Here is a 20,473-nt window from a genome sequence, read left to right on the forward strand (position 1 = left end):
AGTTGATTTTATTTTCCCGTATGGAACTTCATTTGTGGTGTCAGATACAACCACATACAAGTAATTGCAATCACACATAACAGTGCGTTTTTCTTCCTCGCGTTGCAATTTTTACATGTTTTCCTGCTATTATATGACCCTGATGGTATGATATGCAACATCTATGCTATTAATACTTTGGATCAAGTCTGTACAGCGCGTGTGTGCTGTCTGAATAGCCAATGAGTTGTGATGTTGAGTTGGCTTACAGTGTGTGAGGGCTGTAGCCCGGGGATATGTCATTTGAAGGGTGGGTCTGACACTGGGCGTGATTGAGTTTTCCCTCCCTCTAATCGTGTTGATACAGGTCAAAGCCATGCCTCTGTTCTCCTTGGCTGTGACTCAGGCCTGCCAAAACGCACAACCTCTGTCTCCTGAAGAAGAACAGAGAGCATGTACAGACAGATATTCAGCTGATGTGGCGCTCTCCTCTACAATCTTAAGTAATACTGTTATAAAATGTAATACGTCTCAGTACTACCCATCACATCACTTGATTTTATGTTTGTCTCCCCAGAGACATTAATTTCATATATTTTATTACCAAATGTGGACATAAACATCATATATAATAGAAAGGACATGCAACTTTTCAAATTTTCCCATTAGTCAAACAATTAAAGCTAAGCTCAACTCTGTCAACATAATTTTTAAAAATCTGCTTCTCCGCTGCATTGGCGTCATCTCGTCTCCCTACACTGATGTGATAGTTACCACGGTAATTCAGCTGTGCCTGTGTTTGTGTCCTAATCACGTCCTGTCCAGTCAGAGCCTGTGAAGTAATCAACTGTTTTTCCCCACTGCCATGGAATAAAAAGGCACCTGGCTACATTGTACACACTGTATGCATCCCAAGTGAAACCCTATTCCCTATATAGTGCACTACTTCTGAACAGGGCCCTATGGGCCCTGGTTAAAAGTAGTACACTCTAAAGGGAATAGGGTGCATCTGGATCTCACCCAATGATGGTGCTCTGAAAAGTTTCCATGAAAGCCTTTTTACCCCAGGTTCTCTGGTTGCTGATGACAGGTATCAGTTAACAGACCACCCTCTATCTCAATCTAAAATATATTTTCAGCTATTCACTGTACAATGGGACTATATTTGGACAGTACAGTAGCAATCTTTGCTTTCTCCTGATTACTTTTAGTTAGTAGCATACAGGACTGAATTAGAATGTTTCAGATTTTTCAAACAAGGCTTTAAGTGGATCAGAATAGGCACTACGAGCACAGGGTCTTTTCCATAGAGATCAAACTAAATATATGGTCTTCACTCACAAGACAATGCGCAATGCTTACATAGAAGTGAGTTACAGGCCATGCCTGCCTTTTCATATCCTGTTGTTATGCAATGTCTATCAAACCCTTCACCACCTTATCAATCTGCCAGACCCCAGTGACTTGCAATAACTGATGCTGAAAAGATCAAGTATATTTCCAGTAACGTTGTCCAGACTTATATTTGATGTGTTTCACTCATATATTACAGAGGCAACATCAGTTGAAGCTAAAGCTGATGAACTGAAGATACAGATGACAGATATCAATGTGACAAGCCTGGCCTTGGGGAGTTAATGCAAGTCTTTAGGTCTCAGGCAAAGTTACTCATCATGCAAGCATGGTTCACAGAACCACCTCCCTTACAAATGCTGCTTTCTCAACCTCCCATGTTTTCTTTTACAGGCTGTATGCTGTGTTTTGGACAGTCAGTATTTTTCCGCTTCAACCACCCAGAGGAGGCGTTCAGGATGAAGAGCATGATGCCAGGGGGAAGCAAGGGCTCCGGTGGGAACTACAGAATCCACTCAGGTAATATAGTACTGTCACAGGTAATATAGCACTGTCACAGGTAATATAGTACTGTCATGACACACTCAAGGTATAGGCCCTACCGGTGTATGAACTAGCCAAAAATATTTGCTGAAAAAATAAGCAGAAAATCTAATGTAGATGTCTATCTGGATGTTACAAGATACATTTTGTGAGCACTTCACTTGAACCATCTCAAATACAAAGCTTGCGTAATACTCCGAATACATGGCCGATGTCAGCTTATAGCGACCAACGTTAGAGTGCAATGACACACGTTGAATATAAACTACTGGGGTAAATCTAAAGGTAAGCAAAGGGTTAAAAGCAAGGTATTTTAAAGACATTTTTAATACCCCTTCAAATGAAATTACACTGAATAAACTACACTTCCTCCACCAAGGTCCTTGTTTCTGTGTCTCCACACAGCTTAATGGCTCAGATTGTTACCGTGGCTAAAGAGGCAGCTCCCTTACAGGTGCTGAGTTTCACACGCCACAGAAGGCCCCTTATTGCCTTTCCATTTCCGGCCTTGGAGAAGACAGGGTGCAACAGAACCCTGGTTGCCTAGCCTGCTGGCCCTGGTTTCACACCATGCATGATTTATGAGCATCTCATTCCTCTCTGGGTCTCTAGGCAGAAGTGTTCAGCTGCCTAGCCCTGCCCTATTCTCTCCTCGCAGGCACGGTGGAGTGTGTTTCCCCTTCTTGGCCGCCTATGGGGGATCTTGACTAACCGGTGTCTGTATGTAGCCTCGCTACTTTTATAGCCTGTCTTTTTACTGTTGTTTTATTTCTTTACCTACTTATTGTTCACCTAATACCCTTTTTGCATTATTGGTTAGAGCCTGTAAGTAAGCATTTCACTGTAAGGTCTACCTACACCTGTTGTATTCGGCGCACGTGACAAATAAACTTTGATTTGATTCTTGGGGATCTGTCCCAGCATCTTGTTATTTCCTTATTTTTTTTGAGCGTTGACGATGTGCCACCGGTGATAAGTATGGAGCATTATACATATTGGGTGTTGAACTTCCTGGTTTGTTAATGAATGCTTTCCGCTGTTGTTAAAAAGGCTTGATTTCTCCTTAGATGTGCATTCTTTGGTGTGGTCGCTGGGGAGGGTCTGTTCTTACCTTTGACGTACTTAAACTGTGTATTATTGTGTGTCACATTAAGGTTGCTAGATCTGATTTATGAGTATAATTTCTAGTGCTTGGTAACCCATCTCACATATCGTACATTGCAGTAGGCCTATAGAGTAGTTAGAGTTCAGACAGGCACTAGTCTCTTCAGCCACCCTCAGTGAGCAGCTCTGACACATTTCCTACCAGGCTCATTCATATGCCAGCCAGGCAGACAGCTTTGTTGGCTACGCACTGCTTATTTTAAGTTGAGGGGTATCTTTTACTGTTTCTATTTTTAAACCTCTACCCTATTCTACTATCTTCCATCTCCACTTCCTGTGTGTTTCCTCAAACTTTCCTGCACCGCACCATTTCCCTGTGTAGTTTAGGTTAACAGGGGATTTAAATGCCTTCTCTATCTTAATTATCTCCTGGCCACATCGCATCCATCTTAATATCCCATCGTTTCAAATGGTTGGGCTCTGCCTAAAAAGTCTGATATAGCTTACACATTCCACAACTGTTATTTGATGTAGTCAAAATCCATTGATTCATTGTCTATGCAGTAAAAATGACATTAGACAAGGAAATATATCACCTTTTAGATAACCTAGAAGACTCACTACTATATAGCCTAGGCATATTATTAAATTAAGTATGAATGACAGTATGATTTCACACTAGTTTCAAGTTTTAATATCACATGCACAAGTACAGTGAAATGCCTTTCTTGCTAGCTCTAACCCCAATAATGCAGTAATTAGGGATGCACAATATATCGGTGAACATAGCTAAAAATGCCAACATCGGTATCGGCCGATGTCTAGTTTAACGCCGATGTGCAAAACCGATGTCAAAGCTGACGTGTATACCTATATAACGTAGGTACATGCCGTAATGACGCCACGTAAAATTTTGCGCTACACGTGCAACACAGCATTCATAACCTAGCCCACAATGTCTGCTGTGTGGATCGAGCAGTCAACAAGTCGAGCAGTCATTTGAAAGAACAAGAACATTTCAGCGAGACAACTCAAAAGGTGAAATCCATTAAAGCCAAGATAATGCAATTAATTCATTGCCCTTGACAATCAACCGTTCTCTGTCGTGGGTGATGTTGGCTTTCGCCGACTGGTCGAGCACCGGTACACACTACCAAGTGCGCTATTTTTCAGATGTTGCCCTACTGGAGTTACACAGTAATAGCGTCACTGCTATTAGCTTCAAGACATACATACTATGGAACGCCGTTTGTGTCTTCGCATGTCAAAAAAGGTAAAGTAGCATTGTCAAAGCTGTACAAAAAAGTCTGCAAACAAGCAAACACCGGCCACTAACGATGTGTTTACAATACTGCGTTGGTAATAAACCATCTGTTCGACCGCAACTTCTGGGGTAGCTAGCTTTAGCTTGGTACCTAGCTAGCACCAATACAACCAGCCTGAAAACAATGACCAGTAGAAACTGCAGTCATTTTCATTATTCTTAGCAATGATTAGTATTAGCTAGGTTGCCACTTGTTGTTCGCCTATTGAAAATTAACTTCAGTTTATGAAAATAAATAGCTAGCCAGATACTTAACCCGGTTGCCCAAGATAACGTTATAAGCAGTCAGCTAGCTTCATCTGGCTAGTGTGGCTCGACCGGACTTGGTTATGTGTTGTGACGCTAGCCACAAGGATTAGGAACAATATTGGAATTTGTGGATTGCCTTCAAAATGAAAGTATGTCATTGACAGTGATGCAAATAAATACAAATAGAATTATGCAATACGTTTATTTTGAAGGCTAACCGCAAAGTCCACTATTGTGGCTAATCCTTATTGTGACTAGCGTCACATAGATGGGTCCGACCACCATTAATCAAATAAAAACATTTATTTTTAGGGTTATTTTAGAGGATTACACCTAGCTATATAGTTAGCTAGCTAACTATTGCTACTGATACAGATTATGTCGTTTTGCTATGTTTCTGGGGAAGAACTGTCACGCCCTGGCCTTAGTATTCTTTGTTTTCTTTATTATTTTAGTTAGGTCAGGGTGTGACATGGGTAATTTATGTGGGTTTTGTAGTGTCTAGGGTGGTTGTAAGGTTTAGGGGGTTTATTTAGAGTAGTTGGGTTTATGTTTAGTATAGTTGTCTAGCTGTGTCTATGGTTGAGTGTAGGTGTTTAGGAAAGTCTATGGTTGCCTGAATTGGGTCTCAATTAGAGACAGCTGGTTATTGTTGTCTCTGATTGGGAGCCATATTTAAGGTAACCATAGGCTTTAGCTGTTTGTGGGGAATTGTCTATGTTGAACGTTTGTAGCCTGTGTGTGTGCACTACGTTTATTAGCTTCACGGTCGTTTGTTGTTTTTGTATAGGTTGGAATAGTGTTTCGTTTCATGTTCATCTTCGTAGTAAAAATAAAAGAAGATGGCTTATTTTCCACATGCTGCGTTTTGGTCCGTCTCTCCTCCACACGATCGTGACAGAATTCCCCACCAATCTACGACCAAGCGGCGTGTCAAGCGGCAACAGGATCCACCTACACAGGATTCATGGACATGGGAGGAGATACTGGATGGTAAGGGGCCTTGGGCACAACCGGGAGAATATCGCCTCCCTCGTGAAGAGCTGGAGGCAGCTAAAGCCGAGAGGAGGCGATATGAGGAGGCAGCAAGGCTGGAAGCCCGTGAGTACAACCCAAAAATTTCTTGGGGGGGGCCTTAAAGGGAGTGTGGCGAAGTCAGGTAGGAGACCTGCGCCTACTCCCTGTACTTACCGTGGAGAGCGAGAGTATGGGCAGACACCGTGTTACGCAGTAGAGCGCATGGTGTCTCCTGTACGCGTGCATAGCCCGGTTCGGTACATTCCAGCTCCACGTATCGGCCGGGCTAGATTGAGCGTTGAGCCGGATGTCATGAAGCCGGTCCAACGTATCTGGTCACCAGTGCGTCTCCTCGGGCCGGCGTACATGGCACCAGCCTTACGCATGGTGTCCCCGGTTCGCCTACATAGCCCGGTGCGGGTTATTCCACCTCCCCGCACTGGTCGGGCGACGGGGAGCATACAACCAGGTAAGGTTGGGCAGGCTCAGTGCTCAAGGGAGCCAGTACGCCTGCACGGTCCGGTATTTCCGGCGCCACCTCCCCGCCCCGACCCAGTACCACCAGTGCCTCCTCCACGCACTAGCCCTATGGTGCGTGTCTCCAGCCCTTTGCCACCGGTGCCTACACCACGCACCAAGCCTCCTGTGTCCCCAGAGTCCTGTGCGTCCTGTTGCTGCTCCCCGCACTAGCCCTGAGATGCGTGTCCCCAGTCCGGTACCACCAGTTCCGGCACCACGCACTAGTCCTAATGTGCGCTCCCAGGGTCCAGTATGCCCTGTTCCTTCTCCCCGCACTAGCCTGAAGGTGCGTGTCTTTAGCCCGGTGCCTCCAGTCCCGGCACCACGCACCAGGCCTACAGTGCGCCTCATCCGGCCAGAGCCATCCGTCTGCCCAGCGCCATCTGAGCCATCCGTCTCCCCAGCGCCATCTGAGCCATCCGTCTCCCCAGCGCCGTCTGAGCCATCCGTCTGTCCAGAGCCATTAGAGCCGCCCGTCTGTCCCGAGCCGTCAGAGCCGTTAGTCAGTCAGGAGCCGCTAGAGCCATTCGTCAGTCAGGATCTGCCAGAGCCGCCAACCAGACAGGATCTGCCAGAGCCGCCAACCAGACAGGATCTGCCAGAGCCGCCAACCAGACAGGATCTGCCAGAGCCGCCAACCAGACAGGATCTGCCAGAGCCGCCAACCAGACAGGATCTGCCAGAGCCGCCAACCAGACAGGATCTGCCAGAGCCGCCAACCAGACAGGATCTGCCAGATCCGTCAGCCAGCCATGAGCGTCCAGATCCGTCAGCCAGCCATGAGCGTCCAGATCCGTCAGCCAGCCATGAGCGTCCAGATCCGTCAGCCAGCCATGAGCGTCCAGATCCGTCAGCCAGCCATGAGCGTCCAGATCCGTCAGCCAGCCATGAGCGTCCAGATCCGTCAGCCAGCCATGAGCGTCCAGATCCGTCAGCCAGCCATGAGCGTCCAGATCCGTCAGCCAGCCATGAGCGTCCAGATCCGTCAGCCAGCCATGAGCGTCCAGATCCGTCAGCCAGCCATGAGCAGCCAGATCCGTCAGCCAGCCATGAGCAGCCAGATCCGTCAGCCAGCCATGAGCAGCCAGATCCGTCAGCCAGCCATGAGCCGTCCAGCCAGGATCCGCCAGAGCCGTCCAGCCAAGATCCGCCAGAGCAGTCATCCAGCCAGGATCCGTCCCTCAGTCCGGAGCTGCCGTCCCTCAGTCCGGAGCTGCCGTCCCTCAGTCCGGAGCTGCCCCTTATCCCGGTGCTGCCCCTTAGTCCGGTGCTGCCCCTTAGTCCGGTGCTGCCCCTTAGTCCGGTGCTGCCCCTTAGTCCGGTGCTGCCCCTTAGTCCGGTGCTGCCCCTTAGTCCGGTGCTGCCCCTTAGTCCGGTGCTGCCCCTTAGTCCGGTGCTGCCCCTTAATCCAGTGGGGTTAATGGGGAGGGTGGCCATTTGGAGGCTACGTAAGCAGGTAGTGACTATGGTGGGGTGGGGACCACGACCAGTACCGGAGCCGCCGCCGTGAAAGGACGCCCACCCAGACCCTCCCCTAGACTATGTGCTGGTGCGCCCGGAGTTCGCACCTTAAGGGGGGGGTTATGTCACGCCCTGGCCTTAGTATTCTTTGTTTTCTTTATTATTTTAGTTAGGTCAGGGTGTGACATGGGTAATTTATGTGGGTTTTGTAGTGTCTAGGGTGGTTGTAAGGTTTAGGGGGTTTATTTAGAGTAGTTGGGTTTATGTTTAGTATAGTTGTCTAGCTGTGTCTATGGTTGAGTGTAGGTGTTTAGGAAAGTCTATGGTTGCCTGAATTGGGTCTCAATTAGAGACAGCTGGTTATTGTTGTCTCTGATTGGGAGCCATATTTAAGGTAACCATAGGCTTTAGCTGTTTGTGGGGAATTGTCTATGTTGAACGTTTGTAGCCTGTGTGTGTGTGCACTACGTTTATTAGCTTCACGGTCGTTTGTTGTTTTTGTATAGGTTGGAATAGTGTTTCGTTTCATGTTCATCTTCGTAGTAAAAATAAAAGAAGATGGCTTATTTTCCACATGCTGCGTTTTGGTCCGTCTCTCCTCCACACGATCGTGACAAGAACATTGTTTGCCTCCATGAGCTAACTGGCTTTTTTTTAATGACCAGCACTGTAGGTGCGCGAAACAACTTTACCAGCATCATAGCATACGTATAGATGAATCTTTGTGACATGAAATACAAGTGATAGTGTAATAAATACGTAAAAAATGAATGGACGCGTTAAATTATTATGTGACGTGCAGTCATATTCAGGTCCTGATTGGTCAACAAGCTTATTTGACACATCAAATAGTGTTATCTACTGGTCATTGTTTTCTTTTTTGACACGCAAAGACCCAAACGGCGTTCCATAGAATCCTGGTTGAGAATGAAAGTAAGTGAAAGAAATAGGTTTTGATTATGTTTTACTGGTAATGGGGACATACTTAAATGCCAACAAAATAACATTTTGGCCAGTGTGGTGTGTGTGTATTAGAGGTCGACCGATTAATTGGAATGGCTGATTAATTAGGGCCGATTTCAAGTTCTCATAACAATCGGTAATTTTGGACACCGATTTTGCCGATTAAAAAAAACATTTTTTTTACACCTTTATTTATCTAGGCAAGTCAGTTAAGAACACATTCTTATTTTCAATGACAGCCTAGGAACGGTGGGTTAACTGCCTTGTTCAGGGGCAGAACGACAGATTTTTACCTTGTAAGCTCAGGGATTCAGTCTTGCAACCTTACGGTTAACTAGTCCAACGCTCTAACCACCTGCCTCACGAGGAGCCCGCCTGTTACGCGAATGCAGTAAGAAGCCAAGGTAAGTTGCTAGCTAGCATTAACTTATCTTATAAAAAACAATCAATCAATCATAATCACTAGTTAACTACACATGGTTGATGATATTACTAGTTTATCTAGCGTGTCCTGCGTTGCATATAATCGATGCAGTGCGCATTTGTGAAAAAGGACTGTCGTTGCTCCAACGTGTACCTAACCATAAACATCAATGCCTTTCTTAAAATCATATATTTTTTTAAACATGCATATTTAGCTGAAAGAAATCCAGGTTAGCAGGCAATATTAACCAGGTGGAATTGTGTCACTTCTCTTGCATTCATTGCACGCAGAGTCAGGGTATATGCAACAGTTTGGGCCGCCTGGCTCATTGCGAACTAATTTGCCAGAATTTAACGTAATTATGACATAACATTGAAGGTTGTGCAATGTAACAGGAATATTTAGACTTATGGATGCCACCCGTTAGATAAAATACGGAACGGTTCCGTATTTCACTGAAAGAATAAACGTTTTGTTTTCGAGATGATAGTTTCCGGATTCGACCATATTAATGACCAAAGGCTCGTATTTCTGTGTGTTATTATGTTAGAATTAAGTCTATGATTTGATAGAGCAGTCTGACTGAGTGATGGTAGGCACCAGCAGGCTCGTAAGCATTCATTCAAACAGCACTTTCGTGCGTTTTGCCAGCAGCTCGTCGCTGTCCTTCAAGCATTGCTCCGTTTATGACTTCAAGCCTATCAACTCCCGAGATTAGGCCGATGTGAAATGGCTAGCTAGTTAGCGGGGTGCGCGCTAATAGCGTTTCAAACGTCACTCGCTCTGAGACTTGGAGTAGTTGTTCCCCTTGCACTGCATGGGTAACGCTGCTTCGAGTGTGGCTGTTGTCGATGTGTTCCTGGTTCGAGCCCAGGTAGCGGCGAGGAGAGGGATGGAAGCTATACTGTTACACTGGCAATACTAAAGTGCCTATAAGAACATCCAATAGTCAAAGGTATCATATAGAGAGAAATAGTCCTATAATTCCTATAATAACTACAACCTAAAACTTCTTACCTGGGAATATTGAAGACTCATGTTAAAAGGAACCACCAGCTTTCATATGTTCTCATGTTCTGAGCAAGGAACTTTAACATTAGCTTTCTTACATGGCACATATTGCACTTTTACTTTCTTCTCCAACACTTTGTTTTTGCATTATTTAAACCAATTGAACATGTTTCATTATTTATTTGAGGCTAAATTGATTTTATTGATGTTTTATATTAAGTTAAAATAAGTGTTCATTCAGTATTGTTGTAATTGTCATTATTACAAATCAAAACATTTAAAATCGGCCGATTAATCGGTATCGGCTTTTTTTGGTCCTCCAATAATCGGTATCGGTATCGGCGTTGAAAAATCATTATCGGTCGACCTCTAGTGTGTGTGTGTGTGTGTAACCTTTATTTAACTAGGCAAGTCAGTTATTCTTATTTACAATGACGGCCTACCCCGGCCAAACCCGGACACCCGGTACGATGTTGGTATTGTCAAGGCGTGCATAGATTGCATAGAGTTTGTCTGGTAGAGAGGCATCGTTGGGGACATCACGGCTGGGTCTTCCTTTGTAATCTGTAATCGCTCTTATCCATAATCTCATGTAGACTGGCCTACCCGCACTGTATCTGCAAGTTGTGGGCTAGAGCGCAGGTTCCCAGACCAGAGTAGGCATGTTTGCTAAAGGAACAGTTTTTGTGACAACTATCTGTAGAGTTGAAAATGTGATGGAAACACATCACAACACATTTATTTGGTACATGAAAATGTAAGCGAAAAAATACATTATGTGTGCACTGTCATCACACACTGATTTTTATCCGCAACAAATCTGTTTGGTGGAAACAGCACTGGTGGGAAAATTTGCATATTTTCTTTACAGGAACCCTTTTCTTTACAGGAACCCTTTGTTATTGGTCTATTAATTTACTAATTTACTTGCTTTGGCAACGTTAACTTATGTTTTCCATGCCAATAAAGCCCCTTGAATTGAATGAATTTATACTGCCTAATTTATACAAAATGAGTTGAAATTTCAGGTAGTCTTTTCAAACTGCTCTTACACTCAAAAGGTATTATAAGAATGTAGACAATTTCACAGTAATAATCCAAGCTCATAGTGTGGAAATATATATAAAATACGTTTTTGACTGCACTGCCCCTTTAAGAAGAAAAACAGACGCCGTAGTTCCCGCCCCCGTAAACTACCAGGCCGTCACATCAGCACGGTGGACAGGGAAGGGAGGGGGAGCGAGCTAGCAGGGTAGCGGCGCCTGGCACACGAAACCCGGCTGGAATATCACTCTGTCAACCTTCCCGGGTGCGGAGAGCCGGGTAGGCTACGACAGGCTTCGGTAAATGCAGCTTTATTGAGGTAGAAATGCCGGCTCCAGCGTTTGGGTTTTAGCTGGGTTATAAGTCATTATGTCTTAGTCGCAGGCTTACCCATTCATGTAAGTACTTATAATTATTATTATTTACCGCTTTGGTGTAGTGACAGAGGGACAGAGACTAATGTATTTTCACGGTCATTCTCTACGTTTTTGACATTGTGGGTCTATTCATCTTCAGAGACGTTTGACAATCGAAATGCTGGCGACATCCTACGACCATGTGGCCTGTTCTGAGCTGACAAAATAACGGGGAAAATGAATAACCAAGTAACCGACAAATATCCATATAATTGTAATTTACACCAACATGTATTGGGGCCATATGGTGGTCGTGCTGTCACTCAAAATGACATGATGCTTGAATAGTTTTTCTGCTTGGCAGATGAAGAACTCTGGTTGAGTCATTGTAGACAGACCAGGCAGATAGCCTACTCCCAGCTCTTTGCTGAACAAATAGTGCTTATGCATTATTTGTAAAGCCTCTTCATCATCCAGGGCTATGAGGTCATATTTATGAATAGAAAGCAAAATGAAGGTGGTTATTTACTGCAGTGATACACAATAACTTGTTTATTCTAGACTGAAAGTACCCTATTTGAAACAGAGCTGTATTTGGAATGGCTTTCATATTTGACATGTGCATGATATCGATGTTACAGAAATATGTTCATATACATATTCACATGCATACAGTACATATTTCCACATACAAGAGTTGCCAAAGATGCATGATCTCACTAATTTGTTTATATATACTGAGTATACCAAACATAAAAAAAAAAAATGTAATATTGAGTCGCACACCCCCCACCCCTTTGCCCTCAGAACAGCCTCAATTTGTCAGGTCGACATGGTGTCGAAAGTGTTCCACAGGGATGCTGGCCCATGTTGACTCCAATGCTTCCCATAGTTGTGTCAAGTTGGCTGGATGTCCTTTGGGTGGTGGACCATTCTTGATACACACAGGAACCGTTGCACATGAAAACCCAGCAGTGTTATTTTCACATACATCGGATAGGTGCAGTGAAATGTTGTTTTACAGGGTCAGCCATAGTAGTACGGTGCCCCTGGAGCAAATTAGGGGTAAGTGCCTTTCGGCTCAGGTATTCGAACCAGCGACCTTTCGGTTACTGGCCCAACGCTCTAACCGCTAGGCTTACCTGCCATCATACAAATGATCACATTGCTTATTCCTGGTTGCAGCCTATTAGCATATCATATTAATACCATAGATTACACCTGGATGTCCCCTTGTGCTCCCTAATCTACAACGTTGACATTATGGGGAGGCTGCGGGTTGCCTGCGATTTCAATTGAATTACCACTGTGCCCTGGCCTGCGCTGCTCTCTAGCCACACAGTAATTGGGTTATACTGGCACATTTTCCCCTCAATCTTTCCAAAGACTGTCTTTTGCTGCCTTTGTCTCTCTCTCTCGCTCTCTCAATCTCTCTCCCCCTGTTTCTCTCACTCTTTCTTGGTCTCTGTCGCTGCTCTGTATCTTTCTCTCTCTTTTTCCTTTTTCTCATTAGAATTTCTTCATGCAAATTGTGAATTAAGTTGGGCAGTGGGCAGGTTTAAATTTAGAAGCGCTCTAAGATAATTGATGGCTTGAAGTGTGGCCAACCTATAAAACATAGAAGCCAATTGAAGGTACTTGTGCTAAAGGCTTAGGTTCTATAATAAAAGTAACAAGGCACTTTATATAAATGAGTGGTGGTGCAACCGTAAGATACAGTCCATTTATGAACTTTACGGTCCATTCAATTCTCTCAACATCATCTCATTATCTATTCAGCTCTTAGAGCCTATGTCTGTTTCTATTTGTCATGTTTTCAGGGATATACCATACTGTAAATTTTGCACATTTTGGTATCTATAATGTATAATATATGCACAATATATAACTGTATATATTGCAGTGGTCATAGTCTTCTCTCATAGTATAGCCTAGTGAGTGATATTAGTTCTGTTTTCCCTACAGACTCAAAGAGCCTGGTCAATGGGAACCATCAATCAGGAGCATCCCAGTCGCACCACCCAGCCCCCGGTGAGAGAGTCCCACGCTCCGAGCATAGTGCCATCGTCAGCTCCATCGAAAAGGACCTCCAGGACATCATGGACTCCCTAGTCATGGATGATCCCCAGCCTTCCTCTTCAGACTCAAAAAAGCCAGACTACCCCATCCCCCACTCCCCGCTGTCCCCCATGGTCAACGGAGGAGGCCGCTACCTCCTCTCCCCTCCCACCAGCCCGGGGGCCATGTCAGTGGGCTCCAGCTATGAGAACACCTCCCCGCCCTTCTCCCCCCTGTCCTCTCCCTCGGCGGCCAGCAGCGCAGGCAGCTACACCAGCCCTTCTCCCAGCGGCTGCCTGGACCCCCAGGACCTATCCCTGCCCCCCGTGCCAGTCCGCTCATCCAGCTACAACTACACAACTACACCACCCATCCCCCAGCCAAGGACCATCATGACAAACTACAGCCCCGGCGGTGGGGTGCAGAGGGTCCCTGAGAGCCCCAGGCTCCAGAGGAAATGTCTCCTGGAGGCCCCCCAGAGCCCCAAGCTGGCCCGCAGAGGCCAGAGCCTGGACAGCCCAGGGGTGATGGGTTCCGAGAGCCCCAGACTGACCCACCTATCTGTTGCATCAGCCGATGCCGGGTACATGGGCATGGGCAGGAACGCAGTGCCAAGTAGCCCCAGACTCACCTCCAATTTCCCCTACGCCGCCACGTCCTCCCCATCCAGCCCCAGGACGAAAGCGGGCACCATCCTCCAGGAGCGTCCGGCTAGCCCCTTCAGAGAGCAGGCGGACCGCTCCCTCACCTCCAGCTCTTCCAGACAGCTGCTATCCCAGCCCAGCAGGGCCTTCCAGCCTCCCCTGGACCCCATCGTCCACATAATCCAGGGGGGCTCTCCACTCCAGCAGCACCACCCCTTCCCCCACCCTCTCACGCTGCAGCCCCCAGAGAGCCCTCGGCTGTCCCGCAGGAACCTCGACCTCAGCGGCGGTGGTGGCAGCAGCATGAGGGAGCTCCCCCCTCTCAGCCCCTCCATGGCTCGCAGAGGGGTGCCTGTTCTCCCGGGTGCTCTCCCTGGAAGTATCCCCATGTTGAGAACGCCTGAGAGCCCATCATCATTGGGGAAGCTGGGAGTCCCGGAGAGCCCCAGGCTCCTACGCAAGGCCTGCTCCCCCCCGGAGGACCAGTTTGGCGGCAGTGTGGTCCGAGCCCGCAGCCCCTCCCCTACCTTGGGGCTGATGATGATGGAGAGCGGGGGAGGGGGAAGGAAGGCCAGCTTTGGGAATGCCCTCTCCCCTGCTTACAGCCTGGGCTCCCTACCTGGCTCTTCGCCTCTTGCCAGCCCCAGGGGCCATAGGAAGATGTCCGGGGGCCCCCGGGATCAGAGGGGCCCCCACCCGGGCATGCGGGAACGGAAAAACAGCATCTCTGAGATCAGCGACAACGAGGACGAGCTGTTGGAGTACCACCGGCGCCAGAGAGAGGAGAGGCTCAGGGAGCAGGAGATGGAGAGACTGGTAAGTGGAGTAGCCTACTGTTAGCTTTGAGTTAGGTCAATGATGAATTGTGTGAATAGCTAGCCTATGTGGTACAGGGTAATAGCAAACTAGAAGTTATTCGAAGTAATACTATACATTAAATTACCATTCATTTTGATACTGGTCCTCAAGGAGATAACTCAGCTGCCTGGGAAATATGCCCTTTATCCAGCTCCTGACGTTGACACAAAAATCTTTCTCTGTCTTTCTGTCTCCGTCTCTCACGCCACTATCTATCAAATAAAAATAAAATATGTAAGGGTGTGAATTCCCACCCTAAAAAACAACAACAAAACCTGAAGTTTCTTAGCAACTGGATCTGCGGAGCTGTAGTTCGGCTTATAGCCTTTTTTAACCAACATGTTTAGTCTGTCTCCACTCAAGTATTCCTCCACATTACTAGATAACCATTTGTTTAACCTAAAATGATGGGAGTGGAGAGCACAGTGAAGTCCACATTTGTGAGGAAAAGCGAGCAGTGAAACTATCTTAACTGCTGACGTGTGGTGACGGAGCGGCCATGTTTTTCCAATGCAACCCCATTGTTTGTTGTCCCTTTTTGCACTAAAGAGAGGGAGGGAGCAGTAGACTTGGACTTATGTCCCTAATGAAGCGCCTGAGACAATGACCTTTAAAATACTTTTATATGCTTAGGCCTCTGTGTGATAAACTCTTGTCTGCCTCCTTGTAGGTACACCATAGTAATAGAATGGGAAACCCCCTTCAAAACATGGCAATATGAAGGTACAGTCACAGTCATGGGTACATTCTATTTCTATGAGTAGGGTGCCGCTGACGTGCCCTAGCCTCTCTGTGTATACTGGGCTACGCTCTGGTTCCCAACAGGAGCATTACTTCCATTACACAGCAGTAAAACCATCTCTGGCAATCACAGAATGGACACAATCTGTCTTTGTCTCCTCTGTCACCCCCATGTGTTGGAATAGGCTGTAGCCCTAAATGTTAGAGAAATGTCTTTCTCAATTCAAGGAGAAAAGCAATTGCCAGGATTGTCAGGAAGAAGGCAATTTTCGAATCTAGATCAAGTTAATAATAGTTCCTTTTTGATTAAGGACAACAAGATCCCCCAACCTTTAGGCCTATCAGTTAAATTGTATTTGCAATTCTCTCTGTATGGATGGGGTTTCAATTGAAAGGATGGTTATTACAGCAAACCATAATGACCTATGATCTTAACCTTGTGCCATTAGACTGGGAAATATTGACAAAGGACAGAATGTAAATAGCAGAAGAAATAACAGGGAATGTACATACTGTAAGCAGTGGTGTAAAAATACTTGAATGTACTACTTAAGGAGTTTTTTTATGGTATCTTTACTTTACTATTTATATTTTTGACAACTTTTACTTCACTACGTTCCTAAAGAATATCATGTACTTTTTACTCCATACATTTGACCTGACACTCAAAACTATTTGCTACATTTTCAATGCTTAGCAAGACAGGAAAATGGTCAAATTCACACCCTTATCAAGAGAACATCCCTGGTCATCCCTATTGCCTCTGATCTGGCCGACTCACTGAACATGCATGCTTCTTTTGCAAATGATGGCTGAGTGTTGGAGTGTGCCCCTGGCTATCTGTAAAAACAAGAAAATGGTGTCTGGCTTGCTTAATATAAGGAATTTGAAACAATTTATACCTTTACTTTTGATACTTAAGTATATTTTAGTAATTACATTTACTTTTAATACTTATTTAAAACCAAATTTATAAACCTCCCTTATAAAGGGAGGTACTACGAATGCGGACAGATTGTAGAGACTTACGTTTTCTTTGTCACCTGCCGGTCGGACTTTCAAAATGTAAGAGGGGTGGTTTGGTGAATTACGTAATGCCTGCGTGATTAGTAACCTAGTCTGAAGCCAGAAGGTTTGCATTAGCTCCCTGAGCAAATGCCTAGGCTTTAGCTTAGTGCCTAGGCTTTAGCTTAGTGAGCTAGCTATCCCAGTTATAACAAGATTAAGCCCCTGGCATATGAGCTTTGCAACTGGTATGCTAGTATTTTCATTGTGAGGAGGGATCAAGAGGGGTGTACGAGTATTATATGCACTCATTGTGAACCCAGGTGTGCTCAGCTCATGCAGCACTGAATTAAGGATTTGGATCCCGTAACCATTATTACCATGAGGTATTTCTGCATCCGTTTAAATCCACCCAAAGATTCTGTTCTGTCCGGGTCTTTAAGATCCAGCAACAAGACCCAGACTGAACTGTGCAGAGCTAAGCATGACATAAGGTCCTTGTAAGTGGAAGGCGTTAGACTCCTGCCGTGGTGAGAGACGGCGAGAGGCAGTGCAGCGAGCCAAGCGTGACACAGGTCCTCAGTGTCTCTCACTGGAGCTGCCAGTGGGGGTGGATGGGGACGTTGCCATGTGACTGGCACAGTAATTTCTTTTGGAGGGGCATGGGGGGAGGGGAGGTGGGGGGCAGTGTACAGTCCATTCATCAAGGCTATATTTGCTACACTTTCTGTACCCAAGGACCGTCTGTCTGTCTGCCTGCTCGCCGTCTGTCCATCTGTCTGTCAGTCTGTCAGTCTCCCAGCAACATGCTGTAGGTCCGGCCAGGCCAGGGGTAACTAACTGCTCTTTGTCGCCAAGTTATTTCCGGATGCAGTCAGTCAGACCCTGGGGATCAGTGTCATGCCTGAAGCAAAGGGGTATGCTGGGTACAGCTATCTATCCCTACAGGCTCTCTGGCATCCTGATAAACTAACAGCACTGTTTATACATAGGACTTGTTTACTGTACCAACGATACTCAATTATTTCTGTGATCTGGAAAGACATTTATGTGTTCTGTGGCCCGAGAAAACATAAGTGTTCACCAGGGACGACGTCATTCATACCATCTGTTTACAATGTTTATACAGCGCCTTTATTCTCTTTCATCCAAGTAGCATGTGTCACATAAACCAGTGAAACAGTATTTTAAGATGTTATTTTTGCCAGCCAATCAGAGGTGAGCTCTATGTCATGTCGGAGTCCAGGCAGTTAAGGAGATAATTTCTCACGTCTGAGCTGCCTTTGAGTTGTAGTGCTATACATGGTTGCTTAGTGAAGCGCTGCCTTGGCAAACACACTAGGCATATGGCGTTAGTCACTGGCTGGCTGCTCTGACTGTCAGACAGATAGGGTTGTGAAAACGGCAGTCTACTGAAGATGACCTCAATGTTGTAACGAGTGGTCCAAGGATGATGACATCACATATTCCATTACTTTATAATCCTGACGTTTCGTCATGCTCACAGGGACATTTCTAAACGTAGCTAAACAAAAATAACCACATTTTTCAGCTGACTGTCTCAAAATGTGCATGGATACAATTTAGACTATTATCGCTAGTTCTCTCTAGCTCGAGGGACATATGTTGTCCTGAAGAGTTTAAGACCTTCATTGAAGTTTCTATACTGCTTTACCTGGAGAGCATTATTTTCTCTCTACGTTGGTGTCTTTCGGCCCCTCTCTTTCCCGGTCTCTTGTGCATGCAATTCTGTCCGGGAAGTATTTCCATCGAAGGGAAAGACTTTTCAGAGTCGGTGAGAATGTCAGCGAGAACGGTCGGCTCTTTACGGGAGAGAGCGAGGTCTTCTCTGCGTGACTGGCATGTTTGTCAGTGTTCACATGGATTAGCACACCAAATATACCCAGCGCACCAAACATATTCTCGCCTGTATCGTCCTGTCATCGGGCAGCATGGCCTAGGTTTAGACCTAGAACAATGCCCTCTCTGTCACTGGTCTAATTCTGTGGTCAAGCAGCTAGGGTTGATTTTAATGGTGTTTTTATATTTTGTAGTTCTACCAGTATACGACTTTATAATTCTAACTACCATTAGGCCTAGAATATGAACCATCCATGACGGTTTATACGTGCGTGTGTGTGGGGGGGTTTAAAGCACGGTGGGTATCGAGTTTACTAGCCAGGGCAGATTATAGTGATCCCCACAGCTGGATTGAGAAAAGAGAGTGAGTGAGAGAAAGGGTGGGGGGAGACACTGTCTACTCACTTCACAGATAATCTGGGTCAGTGGCAAATCTCTCACTCAGACTCCTTTTGAAGGGATGCTGTTTTCATCTAGTCTGTAAATTTGCTCCATGTCTGTTTTTAGTTTCTCTGTGTCAGTTCTACCGTCCCATTGTCACGATTTTCCAAATACGACACGCTACCATGCTGTTTGAAAGCAGTCGTTGGTTGTTTAAGACGGCATGTGATAGCCTAACATATCTCCATGCCCTATCTGCATTCAGAGAACATTCAGAGAGGGGGGACGTCATAGGGCTGTCACAATTATCGTGTGACTGACAATTATGGGCATAGCCGTGAACTGAAATTTGTTTTCGTCATAACCGTCTTAATACATTCATTTTAGTTGAAGGGGGATTCAACTTTATATTCAAGTATTTTTCGTTTAATTGGGTAAATTATTTTACATGCAGATCGGCACGGTCGAGAGGAGAACCTTCATTTCCAAAAGTTGCAAGCGATCAAAACATTTGTTTTTGAGACGGGTGTCACCAAAGCTGTTGTATTCACTCGTAGCGAATTTTCAAAGATGCACTATGATGCATTACAAGGAACCGCAGCCATTTTCATGACAATTAATTGTTACCAAAAATTCCATAATTGTCACAGCCCTAGGAGAGGACACCTCTGTCTGGAAAAAAAGGAAAGAACAGCAATTTGTTTCTTAACAAAAAAAAACGTTGTCTAAGAAAGGCTAGTCTTTCCACTAGAGTTGGTATCCTCACCTTACTCTATTTTAGTAGAGCTCCATCTCTACAGTCTCCCAAGGGAGTGCAGAAACAAGTCTCAAGACCAGAGCATTGTAAACATACCTCTGGCCCCTCCCCCTAGTGTATAAGCCCCTCCCCCTTGGCCTGAGGACAGAGGAAGGATCTCCATCCGAGCTCTTTTCAAACGTGAGGTGAATGACTGAACAAGCCAGCACTGAGAACAGAACCTAGCAATAGAACCACAGTACAGCCACAGTTTACTGTACATACTACACTGATCTAGGACCAGTAATAGATTGACGTAAAGTCTTCAATGGAAGCGGATCGGAAGCACACAGAGCGGAACAGAGCAGGGCCGTGCTGTACTTACTCTCTCTGGCTCAGGAGGACCCAGCTTTCCTCACCAATGTGACTGCACTTACTGTTTAATGCAATTACTGTTTGTCGTTCCAGAATGGATATGGAATTGGGAGAACTAGGGGTGCGTACGTGCATGTCTGCTTGAGTTAGAGTGTGTGTGTGTGTGTGTTCCTGCGTGTGCTGAAGTTGGTGGGTGTGTTTTGTTCAGGGCTTTTTACGGTTTCAAACAGTTTTTAGACTTTGGACATTTGTGCAACATGCACAGCTAGATTACATGTGTATTTGTATTAGTAGAAGAAACGTTTTACATTAGGCCTGATCTCCAAGTCTGTACTGTTGAATTACCAATGGTTGTGCTAAAATGATCTTACTTGAGTTGATTCAATTCTCCCAGAGAAACATACCATGAAACTCTTACGCTTCCTTTCTTACTTAATAACATATAAGATGCATCTTATTCACTCACTG

The 20,473-nt window shown here is 45.5% G+C and overlaps 1 protein-coding gene across 1 annotated transcript in view; it reads left to right on the forward strand.

Annotated features, from left to right (window-relative positions):
- The window catches only part of LOC120028722 (pleckstrin homology-like domain family B member 1), a 60,034-nt gene that overhangs the window by 8,440 nt on the left and 31,121 nt on the right, over positions 1 to 20,473 (forward strand). The window contains exons 2-3 of the mRNA XM_038973945.1: positions 1,726 to 1,851; positions 13,313 to 14,865. Coding sequence (XP_038829873.1) covers positions 1,731 to 1,851; positions 13,313 to 14,865 — 1,674 coding nt within the window. The 5' untranslated portion in view covers positions 1,726 to 1,730. The remainder of the gene's footprint in view (positions 1 to 1,725; positions 1,852 to 13,312; positions 14,866 to 20,473) is intronic.

The sequence above is a fragment of the Salvelinus namaycush genome, chromosome 34 (assembly GCF_016432855.1).
Source record: "Salvelinus namaycush isolate Seneca chromosome 34, SaNama_1.0, whole genome shotgun sequence".
Lineage (NCBI taxonomy): Eukaryota > Metazoa > Chordata > Actinopteri > Salmoniformes > Salmonidae > Salvelinus > Salvelinus namaycush.